We start from the raw sequence: 20514 nt of genomic DNA, 5'->3' as shown, positions 1-20514 counted from the left end.
CCAACAGTTTGAGGGACTGTCACCTGGCCCTCTGTTTAAAAAGTTTGAGAATCCCTGGTCTAAAACATCATGAAAAGGTTAGTTTTCCAAATTAGTCTTAGTTATTGCTTCTTGTGATTTAAATGTTTCCCTTTCCCTTTGAAACCCACAATAATTGACATTGCAGTGTCCCCTTAGTCAACTATTGTAATATTTTGGCTAAATTATTCAGAAATATATGGCAGTACGATAACGTCCTGTCATTGGTGCATGTTATAAGGCTCCTTTTGAGCTTGCAGAAATTTTCCTGCAAATTTTGTGCAAGATAAAAGGGGAGATTATGCAGAAATTCTATTTATAGACTTACTCTTGACCTCCAACTAAAACTGCATTCCATTCCATTTCACATTATGCGCAAGTAAATGCAGTAATGTAATCTATTTCTAAGAGCTTTTAATGTGTCACAGTGTTTCAGTTGTTGGGTTTTTGTTTAAAAGAATGACTGTTTTGAATCAAGAATCCCCCCCCCCCCCCCCCGGTGTCTCTCAAACTCAGGTGTTTGCCTTGTCGACTCATCCCTACGGCTGCCGTGTCATTCAGAGGATCCTGGAGCATTGTCTTCCTGAGCAAACTCTATCTATCCTGGAAGAGCTTCACCAGCACACAGAACAGCTTGTGCAGGTAGCACTTTGGAGAAAGAGATGTCGAATAAAAATAATAAGGCTTTATTTATAACCCACCTTCTCTCCCCGAAGGTACTCAGGGCAGCTTACAAAAAATAATAGAAATGGCAAACATTCAATGCCCAGAAACAAATAGGCAACCAAGGCAAAAATATAAAATAGAATAAACTCAATATAACTTGTAAACAACCAAAACCAAAGAGTTATACTAAATAAACATAATAGACACAAAGAGTCATATCAATTAATACATAATACATTAAAAGCATAATATAATTTTTTCTTCATAGTCTCTGTGAATGCACACTTGTGGAGAGACTGCGCCTGCACAGGCTCCAACGGAAACTTCTCTAGTTTAAACTTTTTAAGTTTTGGCGGTAACCCAGCCCCGGCAAGGCATAAAAGGGCGCCCTGCGCACACCCTCGAAATTCCTTTTTTTCCACCGCACGGCTCACTTCGGTACTTCTGAGAAGTCAACAACCAGATTTAAACACTGCACACAGTGTTAGAAGAAAATCCCTGACTCTGACAAACATTCCTTGTGTCTTCTCTGCCTCAGCGAGGCACATATTGCCAATTCCTGCCGTCACTGCCAGGCGCTGACGGCTTAATCCCAAAAAAACCGGGTTCATTGTCTTCGGTACCTACTTTATCAACAGTCTTTGGCTCTGGTATCTTCGACATCGACGACTCGGCCATCAACATTGGCACGACCATCGACATTAGCAGCAGCATCGACCTCCCAACTGATCGACCCACCAGTTCAGCCTGCAACTCGCCAAACAAGGGCGAAGAAGGCGGCCCAGAAGATGCCCAGGACGACTATGTCGACGACCTCGAAAGCCACGAGGCCGACCAAGCAGGCTGCAAAACCATGCACAGTAACTACTGAAACTGTACGGGTGCGACATTCCTCAGCCAGCTCAGTAGGATCAGCCAGGTCAGCTCGATCCACGAGGTCGACATCGGCGACTCCGCCCTCATCCACGGCGGTTCGTATTGCCTTCCGCTGAGCTCAAAAGTCTCGACGTGCTGCTACTTCTTCCTCCTCCGTCCCTCCTACGCCGGGCAAGTCAATCTCGAAGTCGGTGTCGACTCAACCCCTGGCGAAAAAGAAAAAGACAATGCCTCCACCCTCCTCCTCATCCTCACGAAGGACAACCACAGCCTCCTTGGTCACCTTGTCAGCGAGGTCTTCGCCGATACAGTCGGCCCAACCAGAGCCACTCCCGCAGGAGGAATAAATGCCGACAGAGGTGCCTGTAGAGTGGCCAGAGTCTCCAGGGGCCTCGGTAGAGACAGTGATAGAGGCACCCATTCACACTTGACTGCCAGACAGCTTTTCCCTGTTATGGGAACACCGGAGAGAGGGAGGCAAACGGCGAGGTTGGTGCGAGCTGCCCAATCCTCTGCCGCAAAACAACCCCTGGCTGCACAAACCTTGGCAGAACCTTCGATGCCGCCTCCCCAGCCCACACGATACCGTTTCTCATCCTCTCCCCCTTCCTCGATGGCCGGGGAAGAAGAGGAAGACGGCAAAATCCTGACGTCGATCCATTTGGGCTCGGTACTGTCCCTCAGGATCGAAAGATCGCCTACCCACGATGCTTATGATGTCGATCCCCCATTACCTACTGACAATGTGAGGGCCTTTGCTGATCAGATGTCCCACATGGCTGAGACTTTGGGGTTGGAGATAAAACACACCTCCAAGGTGGTGACTGATCCAGTTTTTAAGCGGGTACAATCTGAATCCCCGCCGGCCCCTTTCCTACCGTTCCTGCCTTATTTCCTCGATGTTATCCGGTGCTCCTGGAAACCCCCCCCCCATCCCTCCGACTTCTAAGAAGATCGAGACCTGGTATCGTACTGACAATGAAGGACATGAATGGCTAAAACATCACCCCGACCCTAACTCGGTGGTCGTGAAAACCGCTCAGGCATTGGGAGGCAATCTTCAACTCCTTCAGATCGAGAAGGAAAGAGATTCGACGCGGTGGGTAGAAAACTCTACTCCGGCGCCCTCTTGCTAGCCAGAATGGCTAACTATGGCGCATGCATGGGGGCCTACCAGCAAATCGTCTAGGAAAAAGCGATGCCGTTCTTCCAGAGAATGTCGGAAGAAGACCGCACTGTCCTGTTTACGCTGGCCCAAGAAGCTAACTCTTTGGCGCTCACCAGATGCAGACGGCCAAACATACGGGTGACACAGCGGGGAAGATGATAGCCCATGTGGTTGCCATCAGACGACATGCTTGGCTCCGCTCCTCTGGCCTCTCAACATCGTCGAGGCAAGTTATCGAGGACCTACCCTTCGATGCCCTCGGCCTTTTCAATGCAGGGACTGATGATAAGCTAAAAGCAAACCAGGACTTCAAAATTCTGGCAGCAAAGTGTGGGATCGAGAACCAGTCTCAAGCACAGAGAACAAGATGGTTCCAATACAAGCGTCGAGGCGGAGTTCCATATCGACAGGGATAGTTCTGCCAATCCTTTCGGCCTCTCCAATCATCCCACCAACAAGCCCACCCACAACAGTCCCAACAGCAACGGAGGTCTCAACCACAACAACAACACCCGAGGTCCCGTCAACCGTCGGGAGGGAACCAGCCCAGGTGCTGTGTTTGATGCCTTAACGGACGATACCGTCTCACAATCTGGTACCAATGCCGTTCCCATGTCCCTCCTGCCAAACCCTGACCTCACGCTCCAACTCGACCTTCCACCATTTGGCGATCACCTGACAAGGTTCTTTGCTGCATTGCAAGATATCACCTTAGATGCATGGGTGCTAAAAATTGTCAGCGAAGGTTATGCATTGGAGTTCGAAGAACTTCCCCCAACAGGACAAATCGTCGATACCGAGCCTTCATCGGCGATCCTTTCAGAAGTCGATACCCTTCTCCTGAAAGGAGCCATCTCTCCCCTGCCAGATTGCTACAACAGGCAGGTTATCTTCTCCAGATATTTCACTGTTCCCAAGCTGGATGGCTCCCTTCGACCAATCCTAGATCTACGGGACTTAAACTCGTTCATCAGACCTCAAAAGTTCAGAATGGTGACGGTGTCGTCCATACTCCCCCTCCTAAAATACGGGGACTTCTTCACGTCCATTGACCTCCGAGACGCTTATTTTCATCTTTCAATCAGAAAACACCACAGGCATTTCCTGGCCTTCAGGGTGGCAAAACAGACTTATACTTTCAATGTGCTCCCGTTCGGGCTCGTAACGGCCCCAAGGACTTTTACAAAATGCATGTCGGTTGTTGCCGCGGCCCTCAGGAGGGCAAAAAATTCAAATTTTCCCATATCTGGACAACTGGCTCCCCAGCCCTTCTAAAGTCCCAGATTCGAAGGACGGTCTCCCTCCTCGAAGACCTCGAGCTACAACTAAACAGACAAAAGTCGCACTTGAAACCAACAACATGCATAAAATTCATCGGTGCCATGTTCAATTCGCTGACCTAGTCTGTGTACCTTCTGGAAGAAAGGTTCAGAGCCCTACGTACCGAGACCCTCAGAATCCTTCTGTCTCGTACGGTATCAGCAAAGCAGATACAAATCCTTTTGGGACATATGGCCTCCACAGTCATGGTGACCCCACTGGCAAGACTCCAATTCCGGCCTCTTCAGAGGTGGTTTCTCGACCACTTCAACTCAATGAGAAACAAAACGTCGAAAGGGTTGCTGGTACCACCGTCGGTAAAAAAAGTCCCTAAAATGGTGGACAAGATGACGCCATGTCTGCAGAGGTTTCCCCTTCCATCCCGAACCCCCATCAGTTACCCTCACCACGGATGCATCGATGTTCGCATGGGGATGCCATACAGGAGAACTCTCGGTCCAAGACCTTTGGTCGGCAGAGGAAAAACAATGCCACATAAACTACCTCGAACTCTTGGCGATTTTCAAATCCCTCCGAGCCTTTGCCTTGCTAGTTGCAGGAAAAACCGTCCAGATCCTCACAGACAATATGGTAGCCATGTTCTACATAAACAAACAGGGCGGCACGGGATCGAGAAAACTGCTGAAATTATCCCTACAATTGTGGGACTGGTGTGTGACCAGGTCGGTGTTTCTAACAGCCATACACCTTCCAGGGGTAGACAACACCAAAGCAGACTCTCTCAGCCGAATGAAGTACGCTTTGCATGAGTGGAAGCTTAACCCACAAGAGCTTGCCAAGAATTTCAACGATCGGGGCCTACCAAGAGTCGACCTCTTTGCGTCTCCTCTAAATGCTCAACTCCCACAGTTCGGAGCCCGCCTCGCTTCAGATACGGTACCAGGATGCCTCGGGGACGCATTCCTCCTCAATTGGTCGAGAGGTCTACTCTACCTTTTTCTCCCCTTCCTCATCTCGAGAGTGATCAAGAGGATTCAGGCGGCGCAATCGAAATGCATCCTGATAGCGCAAGCATGGCCACGCCAACCGTGGTTCCCAGTCCTCCTCCAGCTTTCCGGAGATCGCGTTCGATCTCCCACTTCGCCTGGACCTGCTGTCCAGGGAGGACGGCCAACTCCTTCACCCTGACCTCCTATCCCTACACCTCTCAGCGTGGAGGATCCAGTTTTAAGGACACTGTGCCCAGAGGTCCTTCCAATTCTGGCAGCAGCCCATAAACCGGCAACAAGAAGGACGTATGCGGCCTGTCTGGCCCATTTCCAGACCTTCCTTCGTGATAAAGGGATCGTGGATCCCCAGCCGTCGATACCGTCGGTGCTTCAGTTCCTCCTGACCCTTACCGAGCGTGGACTCTCTCATCCTTGAAGTCTCACCTTGCTGCTATTTCCTGGCAGACCCAACAAAAGGGAGGAACCTCCATCTTCAAGGACACTTTGGTGAAATCCTTTTTGAGAGGATTTAACAATCTTCATCCCCGACCTGTCCTCCTACCCCTGCCTGGAGCCTTGACCTTGTTCTCGCACAGTTGGTGAGACCCCCCTTTGAACCCTTAGCGACGACGGAACTTTGTCTCCTTTCATAGAAAGTGGCTTTTCTCGTGGCAGTCACCTCGGCCCATAGGCCGTCTGAGATTGCAGCGCTACGAGTTGATGAGCCCTATCTGATTTTCCATGCGGACAGAGCGGTTCTCCGCATGGATGTTTCCTTTCTTCCCAAGGTTGTTTCCCCATTCCATGTTAATGAAGACATTGTTTTGCCTTCCTTCTTCCAGGCTCCCTCCACCCCAGTGGAGAGGACCCCAGTGGAGAGGAGGCTGCACCTTCTTGATGTGAGGAGATCTTTATTGTTCTACAAGGACAGAACTTCTCAGTCCCGTAGGACTCAGAGACTCTTTGTGGTATATGCCCAGGACAAACTCAGCCTGCTGATATCCTCGCAACGTCTCCCATTGGATCGCATCGACCATCGAGCTGTGTTACCAACTAGCTCGCCACCAGCCCCCTCCGGTTGTTCGGGCCCGATCAACCAGGGCGATAGCGGCCTCAACTGCCTTTTTAAAGGGTGTTCCATTGGACTCTATCTGCAAGGCAGCTATTTGGGCGAACCCACAGACGTTCGTCTCCCACTATAGATTGGACACCAGGCATAGACCTGATATGGCCTTTGGGAGAGCGATCCTGGCATCTTGCCCAGTTTGACCCCATTGTTACCGTATCGATATGTCGGTACCATGTGGTTATTGGGTCTTAGTATCGAGTTCCCCTCAAATGCCCCCCCCCCTCATTGGGGTGCTTGTTCTCAGGGTTTGATATCCCTTTTCTCAAATGTGATTTTTTTTCATGCTTATTATGCAAACTTATGTCTTACACACCAAAGTTGTGATGTTCTCCCCACATGGGGAAATCTGGGTGTGTTGGGCCTTACTGGCGAGACTTTTTTGTATTTGCTACCGTGCCTTATACTGTACTGTTATGATTACATAACTGTGAATTAAAATGCCCTCATCTCAATGAGCGGGTTTACACTGTGAATCGGCCATCCTTTTTTGGCCTAGGAGGATCACGTACTCCTACTGGTTTACATGTTATACTGCTTTGTGCACTACAATAAATTGTTTGGTCCTTTTGATTGAGTGTCGGTTTGAATTTTTCCCGCCTACGGGACCTCAGCTTGCTAGTCTCCACAAGTGTGCATTCACAGAGACCACAAAGAAAAATGGTAGGTTACATACCTGTGACCATCTTTCTTCGAGTGGTGCTCTGTGAATTCACACAATCCCGCCCGGCCTCCCCGCTACAAACCTCCAATTTTCTCATTGCCTTTGCGGCATAGGAATTGCAAGGGTGCGCGCGGGGCGCCCTTTTATGCCCTGCCGGGGCTGAGCGGGGTTACCACCAAAACTTAAAAAGTTTAAACTAGAGAAGTTTCCGTTGGAGCCCGCGCAGGCGCAGTCTCTCCACAAGTGTGAATTCACAGAGCACCACTCGAAGAAAGATGGTCACAGGTATGTAACCTACCAATAACACATTAGCAAGCGGAGGTAATTATCTTTTGTCAGGGCGGGAGTGTCATTGAAATTGATTCCATTGCCCTCCCTTTCCTCCCCCATTATTTTATTTTCTCCCATCTTAGTGATTGGACCAACAGCATCCAGTGTAATTTTCTATCATTACATATTCTTGAAAGTTGTAAAATCCATCCTAAAAGGTCTGGAACCAGCAACCCTTAGCACATTTTTCAGAAAAGTAAACACTATCCAAATATTCTAGTCAGCATTACATTTTTGTATTGTTTTTTTGTTAAGTTTATTACTTTCTCCCCTACTTCAAAGGTTGTGAAACTAGGGGACATAAAAGTACTAAAAAGTCATTTCTATCTGACCAAAAATACTACATATACTTATTTATATATTTCTGCTGTCCTGGAGACTAGGACTAAGGGCAATGGGTTCAAATTACAGGAAAGGTGATTCCACCTGAAAGAACTTCCTCAGCATAAGAAGAGCTGTTCACCGAAGGACTTTCTGCCATGGTGTGTTGTGGAGACTCCTTCTTTGGGGGCTTTTAAACATACGCTGGGTGGCCTTCTATTGGGAGTGCTTTGATTGTGCTTTTCCTGCATGTCAGGGAGTTGGACTGGATGTCCCATGTGGTTTCTATTAGACTCATGTATAAAATCAAGGGAAGATTTGGAAGCCAAAATTATGGACTTTGATATAACCTGTGGTTAAGTCAATAAGTTTTGTGGAGAAGGAAATGCAGCAATGCTGTTTCAGGGGGGCAGCCCATTCCTGGCCCCTGCCACCATTTCCCTGCCCAGACATTTAAAAAGGCCAGAAGCAGTGCTATCTATGGCTGAAAGAGTAGAGGTGGCCAGTGCTGTTTTCCCTTGTTCCTGGAACAAGCTCTCGCCCAGGGTCCTCAAACTATGGCCCAGGGGCCGGATACAACCCTCCAAGGTCATTTACCCGGCCCTTGCTCAGGGTCAACCTATGTCTGAAATTATTTGAAAGCACACAACAACAACAATACTATCTCATCAGCCAAAAGCAGGCCCACACTTCCCATTGAAATACTAATACGTTTATATTTGTTAAAATTGTTCTTCATTTTAGTTATTTTATTGTTTTTAAGTGGTTTTTGAACTACAAATAAGTTATGTGTAGTGTGCATAGGAATTAATTTTTTTTTTCAAATTATAATCTGGCCCTCCCAACTGTGGGACTATGACCTGGCCCTCTGTTTAAAAAGTTTGAGGACCTCTCCTCTAGCCTATGGCCACCCGGCTCAGAGAAGGGGGTGGACCCTATGTTTTGATACCAGTCAAAGTACTATACCCACAATAACCTGTAGTAGAGCCATCAATCCAGTTTTTGGATTGCTTTTTCCACTAAAAATTCTAGACTTATACATGCATACAATATGGAATTGGGAAGAAATAAACAAAATGAGACAGCAAGGTACTATATATAATCTTAGATGCTCTTACTTCCATTTCGAGCAGATAGTTCAAGTTTCTACTTAGTTATAAGGCTTACTCATTGGCTTTCTTTTAGTTGTTCAAAGTGCTATAAGAATCAAATGCAAGGAGCACATACGTTAACCAGCCAGATTGCAATATGTAAGGAATAGTAACATGGAGCATGATGTAATAAAATAGAAGAAGAGCAGGGACCAAGGGACAATCTTCTATCAGATGGGCTCCAGTTGAAGATGTTAACTTTACAGACTTTCTCCATTGATACTTTCCCCCTGTCTGTCATTCTGTTTTTGTGAGGTTTTGGTTACATTTGATGTGCATGTAATCCTATTTTTTATTTTTTTTTAGAAAATCGGGGTACAAAAGCTGTAATTCAATAAAAATGAATTGTTTGGGGGTTTACGTAATTCTATTATGTGCCCAACAGGATCAGTACGGGAACTATGTTATCCAACATGTACTTGAGCATGGGCGGCCTGAAGACAAAAGCAAGATTGTGGCAGAAATTAGAGGCAATGTGCTTGTACTAAGTCAACATAAATTTGCCAGGTGCTGTGTTTTCCTTGTTATCGATTTTCCCAATCAGTATTAGATTGCAGGAGGATAGAGTGAATATTTCGTTTAAAAGTACCAGGGTTTTTTTAATGATTATGATTCAACCTGCAGTGGGGGAATTTAGCACAATGTTTAAAGTTAGCTTGTTTAGTTATATAAATAGCTGCTAAATAGCCACTGTTAGTATTCTGGAACATTTTGTTTGTATCTCGCCACATTTCTATGTATGGTCTTACTTGGCAATTCATACTAGCTTGAGTCAGTTATGATACTGATCGTTTGGAGCTGAAATTTTGGAAATGAATTTCTGTTGAGCCCCAGACCCTTCTTCACGTGCAAGCAATTATTCCTTACCAGCTTGTTTGGGTTTGAAACACATTGTGGTTCACCAGGATGAATTCATGGAAAGAGTCCATGCAGAGTAATCATATTCTGCTTTATGTTGCCGTAGACAAGATGCAGTTAAGATTCATTTTCACATTTCTGATTTCTGTCCTGTCATTCATTGCAACCAAGATTTCTAGTTTTAAAATGAACCCTTGTTTATCAAGCCTGCTAAAATGGGTACAGGCAAACTTAGGACTTTAACTCCCACAATTCCTAACAGCCTCAGGCCCCTTCCTTTTATTCCTCAGAAAAGGAAATAAAAGCAGAAAAGGAAATAAAAGAGGAAAGGGCCTGAAGCTGTTAGGAACTGTGGGGGTTGAATTCCAAAACATCTGGAGGGCCCAAGTTTACCCAATGCTGCGTTAAACCAACTAGGATATTTTGTTTGTGTAAGAATTCAGTTTAAGTAATGACTCTTATGCTGTGTATAAACTATGGGTCCCAATCTCAAATGGGGTCTCCTTCTAAGGCTCATTGTTGAGGTTCAAAAATAAATGGTTGTGGTAGTAGACATTTACATGAATCTGTTGTGCAGTGTTCACAGCGAACAGAAGATGCTTCAGGTGTCCTTCGTTTAGCAAGCCTTGCAAATGCCGTTATCAGAAAGTGTTTGGTTTTTATACCTGTTTGATATGCCTAGAAGATTTATTGGGCTAAAAGGAATCCCAAATGGAAAAATTTAAGAAAAAATTCCTGGTATATCAGGAAGGCTAGAGTTCAGTGCAAATGAAACGAAGCCTTTCTCTTGTTAACTTTGAAGAAGAAAAAGACACACATTCTCAAGGGGAGAAAAGAGAAGAGCGGTGGCTATATAGAAGCCTGGGCAAACTTTGGCCCTCCTGCTGTTAAGAATCATGGGAATTGAAGTCCAAAATACCTGGAGGGCCAAAGTTTGCCCAGGCCGGCTATATAGTGTATCATGCAAAGTATAGGCTAAATTACTCCTGTCCACCTTTTTCAGTTTGAGCTCATGTTCTCACACATCAAGGGATGTGTTCATGTCATTCAGGTGCTACCATGTATACAGTTTCTCCAATATGGAAATTGTTGGGAAATAAGTGAAAGCATTTCGCAGCATAACTATTTTGTTATGGATCAGGATGCTACATTGGAATGTTTTCATTTTTCTTCGTAGTCTTTGTGAATGCACACATGTGGAGTGTCTGCGCCTGTGCGGGCACCAACAGAAACTTCTCTAGTTTAAACTTTTTAAGTTTTGGCAGTAACCCTGCCCAGTCCCTGGCAGGGCATAAAAGGCGCCCCGCACGCACGCTCCACAGTTCCTGTTTTTCTGCCACAAGGCTTACTTCGGAACTTCTAGCGATGTCCGCACTCTACGCAGTGTTCGAAGAAGATACTGGATTCCAGCAAGCACTCTCTTTGCATTCTCTGCCTCGGCAGAGGCAGAGAATGCAAAGAGAGTGCTTGTTGGAATCCAGTATCTTCTTCGAACACTGGGCAGGGTTACTGCCTTGGCAGGCCCACATTGCTGCTTCTTGTTGGCATTGCCAGGCCTTGACGGCCCAGTCTCATAAGAATCGAGCACATCGACTACGGTACTTGTTAAACCAGCAGTCCTTGGCACCGTCGATTTTGACTGCTCGACCATTGACCTTGACAGCAGCATCGACGTCGGCACCAGTGGTGCCATCCACTTCAGTGGCCCAGCCCTCGGCCCGCCCGACTAAGGTGACCAAGGCTCCACAAAAGAAGCCTCGCTCGACGATATCCACCACGAAGGCTTCGAGACTGGCCAGACAGGCTAAGAAGACATGTACAGTGACCACCGAAACCATACAAATTCGCCATTCGTCGACGAATTCCGTGACTTCGGTATGGTCAGGCAGCTCCACAAGGTCGACAACTGCAACACCGCCATCTTCAACTGCGGTGCACATTGCTTTTAAAAGGGCACATGAAGAGTCGCATCGAGTTGCTACCTCCTCTTTGTCTGTCCCTCCTACTCCTGGGAAGACAATGTCGAAAGGGCCTGTATCTCAACCGCAGGCGATAAAGTAAAAGACAGTGCCCCAACCCTCTTCATCTTTGTCATCGAAGAGAACAACAACTGCCTCATTGGCCACCTCGTCAACGAGATCTTTCCCAATTCAGCTGACTCAATTTTCACCTCCTCAGCCTACTTTGAAGGAACAGTTGCCACCAGAAACCGTGGAAGAGCTTCCAGAGTCACTAAACCAACTAGTGATTGAGGTGCCAAACCCTCCTCCACCGACTGGACTTACTGCCAGACAAGAGCTCTTTCCACCCACGCCTACACCGGAGAGCGGGAGGCAAACTGCCAGACTGCCCCATGCGGCTCAGTCCTCGGTCTCCAAACAGGCCCCGCCTCCGTCTTCTCCTCGCTCCCGCTGCCTCCGCTGCCCACGCAATGCCCTTCCTCCTTGTCACCTCCATCATCGGATGCTGAAGAGGAAGAAGGAGAACTCGCCAGTTCGGTGCACTCTGGCTCGGTATTGTCTTTGGGTATCGACAGATCCCCAACACACGATGCCTACGAGGCAGACCCTCCATCGCTGACAGATAACCTCAGGGCCTTTACTGACCAGATGAGGGTCTAGAGTGGCTAAAACACCACCCTGACCTGAACTCGGTGGTCATAAAATTAGCGCAAGCATTCGGAAGGCAATCTTCAACCCCATCTGACCGAGAGGGAAAAAGATTTGATGCTGTCTGTCAAAAATTATACTCGGGATCCCTCCTTCTGGGCCAGGATGGTGAACTACGGTGCTTGCATGGGTGCATACCAACAGATCCTCTGGGAGAAAGCCCTTCCCTTCTTCCAATGTATGTCGGAAGAAGACAGTACAGTACTGTCCACCCTCGCTCAAGAAGCAAACTCATTAGATGAAGCGTCATTAGATGAAGATGGCCAACCATACAGGCAATACAGCAGGAAAGTTGATTGCCCACACGGTCACCATCAGGAGACATGCCTGGCTTTGCTCTTCGGGCCTATCAACCTTCTCAAGGCAAGTTATCGAAGACCTTCCTTTTGATGCCCTGGACCTCTTCAACGCAGGCACTGATGACAAGTTGAAAGCTAACCAGGATTTCAAGATTCTGGCAGCCAAGTGCGGGATCGAAAATCAGTCCCAAGTTCAGAGAACAAGGTGGTTCCAGTACTCCAGGCGTTGAAATGGTGTCCCATACCGACAGTACCCTTACTGTCAGACTCTTCGCCCGTTACCAGGCCCGCAGCAGCAGACTCAGCAACATCAACAGCCCCAGCATCGACGATCCAATCAATAGCATCAGCACCCTAGAGCCCGCCAAACCACAGACGGCAACCATCCCAGACACCGAGTTTGACGCCCCTCCGGATGATACCATCTCATCATTCGTTACAGATGTCACTGCCATGCTCATCCCCACAGCTCCTGCCTTCCAACCCCGGCCTCGACACCCACCTTTCGGCGACCGGCTCGCGCATTTCATGGATGCATGGTGACTTATCGCTTCTGATGCTTGGGTGCTAAAGATTGTAGAGGAAGGCTATGCGTTAGAGTTCAAAGAGCTTCCCCCAACAGGAAGAATCGTCGATACCGAGCCCTCCTTACCAATCTTGTCAGAGGTTGGCACTCTTCTTCAAAAAGGAGCAATCGCTCCCTTCCTGGACTGCTTGAACAGACAGGCCTTTTTCTCATGCTCTTTCACCATCCCCAAGCTGGATGGCTCCCTCCGCCCAATCCTCGACTTGAGGGATCTCAACTCCTTTATCAAAGCCCAAAAGTTCAGAATGCTGACAGTGTCATCCATACTTCCACTCCTCCAGCTGGGGGACTTCTTCGTGTCAATCGACCTCAGGGACGCGTATTTTCACATGTCGATAAGACAAAGACACAGATGCTTTCTGGCCTTTCGAGTTGCAGGTCTAACTTGCACATTCAGTGTACTTCCATTCGGCCTGGTTACGGCTCCAAGAACCTTCACAAAATGTATATTGGTAGTGGCCGCATACCTCAGAAGGCAAAAAAATCCTAATTTCCCCATATTTAGACGATTGGCACACTCGCAAGTGCTTCTAAGGGCACAGATTCTAAAGACTCTTTCTCTCCTCAAGGACCTCGGTCTTCAACTGAACAAAGAAAAGTCGCACTTGACTCCTACGACATGCATAAAGTTAATCGGTGCCATGTTCAGTTTGCTGACTCAGTCGGTGTACCTTCCAGAAGCAAGATTTTGAGCACTCTGTCTCGAGGCGCTCCAGTGCATGCAGGCCAGTATGGTAACGGCCAAGCGTGTTCAGGTCCTGCTGGGCCACATGGCATCGACAGTGATTGTGACTCCGCTGGCAAGGCTGCAGTTTCGGCCTCTACAAAGATAGTTTATTAACCACTTCAATCTAATCACAGATCACAGTGCGGAGTGCCTCTCCATTCCGTTGGCCATAAAGAAGTCCCTGAGATGGTGGATGAATCGACATCACGTCTGCAAGGGTATTCCCTTCCATCCAAACCCCTCATCAATCACCCTCACGACAGATGCATCGATGTTCACCTGGGGATGCCATTCAGGAGAACTCTCCATTCAAGACCTTTGGTCTGCCGAGAGATCATGCCACATCAACTACCTAGAGCTCCTGGTGATCTTCAAATCCCTGAAGGCCTTTGCCCCCTTGGTTACGGGTAAGAATGTACAGATCCTCATGGACAACATGGTAGCCATGTACTATGTGGACAAACAGGGTGGAACGGGGTCCAGGAAGCTGCTGGCTCTTGCAATGACTCTTTGGAACTGGTGTGTAGCCCAGTCGATATCGCTCTCGGCACTGCATCTTCCGGGCTCCTTGAATGTCGAAGCAGACTGTCTCAGTCGTGTGGTCATCGTCCCACGAATGGAAGCTACACCCACAGGAGTTGGCTCTCCTCTTCGAGGTCTGGGGATGGCCAGACGTCGACCTCTTCGCATCTTCCATGAATGCTCAACTTCCTCAATTTGGTGGCTGCCTCCCACTGGGTGCGGTCCTGGGGTGCCTCGGCAACGCATTCCTCCTCGACTGGTCAGAGGGTCTCCTCTACCTCTTCCCTCCCTTCCCGTTCATCTCCAGGGTGATCGAGAGGATTCAGGCAGCGCAAGCCAAGTGCATTGTGGTGGCTCCTGCATGGCTGTGACAGGCATGGTATCCGGTTCTCCTGCAGCTCTCCGGCGGTCAGTATCGTCAGTTCCCTCCCCTCCAGGACTTTCTGTCAAGGGAAGAAGGCCTGCTTCTCCATCCCGACCTGCCTTTCCTCCATCTTTCGCCGTGGAGGATCCAGTTCTGAGATAGTTGTGCCCAGCGGTGTGGTCCATCCTCACAGCTGCCCACAAACCATCGACAACGAGGTCATATGCTGCTTGCTTCGCCCACTTCCAGAGTTTTCTCCAAGAGAAGGGAGTTCAAGAGTTCCCCCCTTTGATACCGTCACTTCTTGAGTTTTTGTTTTCCCTAACCAAGCGGGGGCCTATCCCTTTGGTTGTTGAAATCACACCTTGCTGCCATTTTGTGGCATGTCCAGCAGAGGGGAGGAACGTCTCTTTTCCGTGACACCTTTGTGAGAACCTTCCTGAAGGGGTACAACAACCTTCATCCCCGGTTCACCTCCCGACTTCTGGCTGGAACCTCAACCTCGTGCTCTCCAGGCTGGTGTTACCACAATTCGAGCCCTTAGTGACGGTCGACCTTTGCCTACTTTCCTGGTAAGTGGCTTTTCTGGTGGCAGTCACCTCTGCCCGCAGACCGTCCGAGTTGGCGGTGTTGAAGGTTGACAAACCGTATTTGCTTTTCCATGCGGACAGGGTGGTTCTCTGCATGGACATTTCGTTTTTGCCAAAAATTGTTTCCCCCTTCCATGTTAATGAAGACATTGTCTTGCCTGCCTTTTTCCAGTCCCTTTCCACTTCAACGGAGAAAAGGCTGCACTTCCTCGAGGTGCAGAGGGCCTTGTTATTTTACAGGGACAGAACTTCTCAGACCTGAAAGACTCAAAGACATATTTTCCCCTATACCCAGGATAAAATGAGCCTGCCAGTGTCCTCCCAATGCTTGTCCCACTGGATTGCGTCAATCATTGAACTGTGTTACCAGCTGGGCCGTTGTCAGCCCCCTCTGGTCATTTGGGCTCAATTGACATGGGCGATGGCCACTTTGACTGCTTTCTTAAAGGGGATTCCCTTGGACTCGATATGCAAAGCGGTCGTTTGGGCGAACCCTTTGACTTTTGTTTCGCATTACAAATTGGACACCAGGCGTAGGTCAGATACGGCCTTCGGTAGGGCAATTTTAAGTTCTTGTCCTCCCTAACCTCGATACCGAGCACCTGGATACTGGTGTCGGTTTCAAATGCCTACAACAATATTGTAACTTTTCAGTTCTTATGTGTTGTTTTTACTGTTATGCTTTACATGGTTTACTGTCGTATCACTTTACGTTTATGATGACAAATTACTCTGCGGAGCAGGAGGGGTAATATGCGGCTCTTATGATCTGCTGTCTACTCAGACGTAAGCTAGACACCGGGATTTACACAGTTTACGCTCTGGATTGTTGCTGTTCTTGAGGCTCTTTCTTGCCTCATTACCATAAAATGACTGTAACGTTTCATTCCCATGCAACCATTATGTCTGTACCCTCATATGAATGTGTTTATACAGTGATAGCGGCCACTTCGGCTAATGAGGGTCATTCACTCCTGTGTTAGGGACATTCTGTCCTTTTTCATGTCGTGCTGTTTTTGATACTTCAATAAAATTGTTTGGTCCTTTATCATGGGGCTGGTTTGTTCTTCCCGCCTTCAGGACCTCAGCTTGCTAGTCTCCACATGTGTGCATTCACCGAGACCACGAAGAAAAATGGTAGGTTGCATACTCGTGACCATCTTTCTTCGAGTGGTGCTCTGTGAATTCACGCAAACCCACCCAGCCTCCCCTCTAACAGACCTCTTCCTTTCTTGCTGTCTTGTGGCATAGGAACTGCAGAGCGTGCATGCAGGGCGCCTTTTATGCCCTGCCAGGAACTGGTTGGGTTACCGCCAAAACTTGAAAAGTTTCCGTTGGTGCCCATGAAGGCGCAGACACTCCACATGTGTGAATTCACAGAGCACCACTCGAAGAAAGATGGTCACAGGTATGTAACCTATCAATAACCTGCACCCCCTTTTTCTGTTTTCTTCAGCAATGTTGTGGAGAAATGTGTTACACACGCTTCCCGCACTGAGCGTGCAATGCTAATTGATGAGGTCTGTACTATGAACGATGGCCCTCACAGTGCCTTATACACCATGATGAAAGACCAGTATGCCAACTATGTGGTACAGAAAATGATTGATGTGGCAGAGCCAGCGCAAAGGAAAATCGTCATGCATAAGGTAAGCCATATGGCTCTGAAGTTGCCATTGGTCATTTATTGAGAGCAGGAAAAAGTGGGGGAGGGGGGAACACGTGGGCAGTTTGCCATGGATCCTAGCCAAAGGCCGTTCACCTATTAGAATAATAGAATCTTAGAGTTGAAAGAGACCTCGTGGGCTATCCAGTCCAACCCCCTGCCAAAAAGCAAGAAAATTACATTCAAAGTATCCCCAACAGATGGCCATCCAGCCTCTATTTAAAAGCCACCATACTCTGGGGCAGAAAGTGCTGAACGGCTCTCACAGTCAGGAACTTCTTCCTAATGTTCAGGTAGAATCTCCTTTCTTGTCGTTTGAAGCCATTGTTCCGCATATTAGTCTCCAGGGCAGCAGAAAACAGGCTTGCTCCCTCCTCCCTATGACTTCCTCTCACATACTTATACATGGCTATCATGTCTCCTCTCAGTCTTCTCTTCTTCAGGCTAAACTTGCCCAGCTCTTTAAGCCACTTGTCATAGTGCTTGTTCTCCAGACGCTTGATCATTTTAGTTGCCCTCCTCTGGACACATTCCAGCCTGTCAACATCTCCCTTTAGTTGTGGTGCCCAGAATTGGACACAGTATTCCAGATGTGGTCTGACCAAGGCAGAATAGAGGAGTAGCATGACTTCCCTGGATTTAGACAAGGGGTCCTCAAACTTTTTAAACAGCGGGCCAGTTCACTGTCCCTCAGACCGTTGGAGGACCAGACTGAATCCCACCAATGATGCATCTAGAGAAAATTTGCCCAACATAACAAATGTTAAGTTCTGGTGAAGTTTTTTGGGGTTAACCTGGCATGTGACTTGTAGTTCACCCACAACCTTATGCATTTTGTACAATTAAAATTATGACTTTTTCAAATAACCTGGGCAACGCTGGGTAGCCAAGCTTGTTTCAAGAATAAAAATAAAAATGGATACTAATAAAATTACATCAGTTGAGGTAACAATAGGTAGCAATTGGTTAAATGTTTTTGAATATTTGCATAGAATCATAATTTAAGATAAGGGTATTGTCAAAGGCTTTCATGGACGGAATCACTGGGTTGTTGTAGGTTTTTTCGGGCTATATGGCCATGTTCTAGAGCAGGGGTCCTCAAACTTTTTAAACAGAGGGCCAGGTCACAGACCTTCAAGCTGTTGGAGGGCCGGATTATAATTTGAATAAAACATGAATGAATTCCTATGCACACTGCACATATCTTATTTGTAGTGCAAAAAACACTTTAAAACAATACAACAATTAAAATGAAGAACAATTTAAAAAAATATAAATTTATTAGTATTTCAATGGGAAGTGTGGGCCTACTTTTGGCTTATGAGATAGGATTGTTGTTGTTGAGTGCTTTCAAGTCATTTCAGACTTAGGTTGACCCTGAGCGTGGCCTGGGTAAATGACCTTGGAGGTCCGCTTCCGGCCCCCAGGCCTTAGTTTGAGGACCCCTGCTCTAAAGGCATTCTCTCCTGACATTTCACCTGCATCTATGGCAAGAATCCTCAGAAGTAGTGAGGTCTGTTGGAACTAGGAAAAAGGGAAAACTAGGAAAAAGGGGGAAAGGGTTTATATATCTGTGGAATGAACAGGGTGGGGCAAAGGACTCCTGTCTGCTGGAGCTAGGTGTGAATGTTTCAACTGACCACCTTGATTAGCATTTGATTGTCTAGCAGTGCCTGGAGCAATTTTTTGTTGAGAGATGATTAGATGTCCTTGTTTGTTTCCTCTCTGTTGTTGTGCTAATTTAGAGTTTTTTAATACTGGTAGCCAGATTTTGTTCATTTTCATGGTTTCCTCCTTTCTGTTGAAATTGTCCACATGCTTGTGGATTTCAATGGCTTCTCTGTGTAGTCTGATATGGTCAAACTATAACTCCCAGGGATCCACAGCCTTGAACTATGGCAGTTAAAGTGCTACTGAACTGCATAAATTTCCCAGTGCAGATGCACCCCTTAGTTTCATCTCCCGTTCTTTCTCAAAGACATCTGCCATCATCCCCTAAGTGTTTTAGGGGTGAAAGTTGTAGTCCATCACCTCTGAAAAGCTCAAGGAATCACTCTGCACATGCTCAGAGGTATCCAGCAATTCAAAGAACCTTTGCCCACAAAGCCTGTCCTCTTGCAAGATTTGGGCCCCAATCTCAGGCTCCTGCTACTTTTCTCCTCCAAACAACAAACAGCAGCCTCCTCTGCAGTAAATAAAGCTTTCGGTCCCTCTTCCTAGCCCTTCCATTACTCGAGAGGGTGGGGGTTGCCAGTGCGACAGTAGCTACTCCTTGGCTTCTCCCTCCCCCTGAGGAGCCATATGACACAAACTTAGAGTTAGGTGTGGGGCTGGGAGCTTACAGAGCCAAAGCCAAGAATCCAGTGGATGCTATGGAAAGAGCAAGGAGAGTCCATCTCTGTCTCCCTTCCTGCTGCTCCTCTCTCTCTCTCTCTCTCTCTGCCTCTTTGTTTCTTTTGCTGCTGCTGCTCGTAACAAAGCTCAACAGTAAATCTAAATTATTGTTTACCTCTTTATGTTTGTTTTTTTCCTTAATGTGCCCCCCCCCCATCCCTCCTTTCCTTCAGTTGCAAGTTTCCCCTTGAAGGAGGAGGAGGAGGAAGCTCAATAGGAGTAGAGACACTATAATCCTACTGATGCAGGCCAAAGTCCCATTGGCTTTTTTTGCCGCTGCATCTCATTGTTGGTTCATGTTTAACTTGTTGTCCACAAGGACTCCAAGATCTTTTTCACACATTCAGCTCTTGAGCCATGCATCCCCCATTCTGTAGTTCTGCATTTCATTTTTTCTGCCTAAGTTGAGTATCTTGTATTTGTCACTGTTGAACTTCATTTTGTTAGTTTTGGCCAATCTCTCTAATCTGTTAAGATCGTTTTGAATTCTGCTCCTGTCTTCTGGAGTATTGGCTATCCCTCCTAATTTGGTGTTATCTGCAAACTTGATGATCCTGTCTTCTAACCCTTCATCCAAGTCATTAATAAAGATGTTGAACAGGACCGGGCCCAGGAAGGAACCCTGAGGCACTCCACTCGTCGTTTATTTCCAGGATGAAGAGGAAGCATTGGTGAGCACCCTCTGGCTCCGTTCACGTAACCAATTACAGATCCACCTAACCCTAACTTTGCCTAGCCACATTTGACTAGTTTGTTTGCCAGAAGGTCATGAGGGACCTTGTCGAAGGCCTTACTGAAGTCCAGATACACTACATGCACAGCATTCCCCGCATCTACCCAGTTTGTAACTATCGAGAAAAGAGATCAGATTAGTTCTGGCATGACTTGTTTTTTATAAATCCATGATAACTATTAGTGATGATAACTATTTGTTTCCAAGTGTTTGCAGACCACTTCGTCAACTATCTTTTCCAGAATCTTGCTTGGTATCGATGTGAGGCTGACAAGGTGGTAATTGTTTGGATCATCTTTTTTTCCCTTCTTAAAGATTGGGACCACATTGGCCCTCCACCAATCTGCTGGAACTTCTCCCGTTCTCCAAGAACTCTCAAAGATGATTGCCAGTGGTTCGGAAATGAGTTCTGCTAGTTACTTCAATACTCTTGGGTGTAGTTGATATGGCCCTGGGGACTTGAACTCAGTTAGAGCAGCCAGGTATTCCTGGATGACTTGTTTCCCAACTTGGGGT

At 47.2% G+C, this 20514-nt stretch overlaps 1 protein-coding gene across 9 annotated transcripts in view; it reads left to right on the top strand.

Annotated features, from left to right (window-relative positions):
* The window catches only part of LOC137095687 (pumilio homolog 1-like), a 215044-nt gene that overhangs the window by 170402 nt on the left and 24128 nt on the right, over positions 1-20514 (top strand). For all 9 annotated transcript variants that reach the window (XM_067462472.1, XM_067462473.1, XM_067462471.1 and 6 more), the window contains 3 exons: positions 535-660; positions 8976-9097; positions 16662-16854. In XM_067462472.1, coding sequence (XP_067318573.1) covers positions 535-660; positions 8976-9097; positions 16662-16854 — 441 coding nt within the window. The remainder of the gene's footprint in view (positions 1-534; positions 661-8975; positions 9098-16661; positions 16855-20514) is intronic.

Source organism: Anolis sagrei, chromosome Y (genome assembly GCF_037176765.1).
Source record: "Anolis sagrei isolate rAnoSag1 chromosome Y, rAnoSag1.mat, whole genome shotgun sequence".
Lineage (NCBI taxonomy): Eukaryota > Metazoa > Chordata > Lepidosauria > Squamata > Dactyloidae > Anolis > Anolis sagrei.
This window is presented reverse-complemented; position numbering and strand designations above follow the sequence as displayed.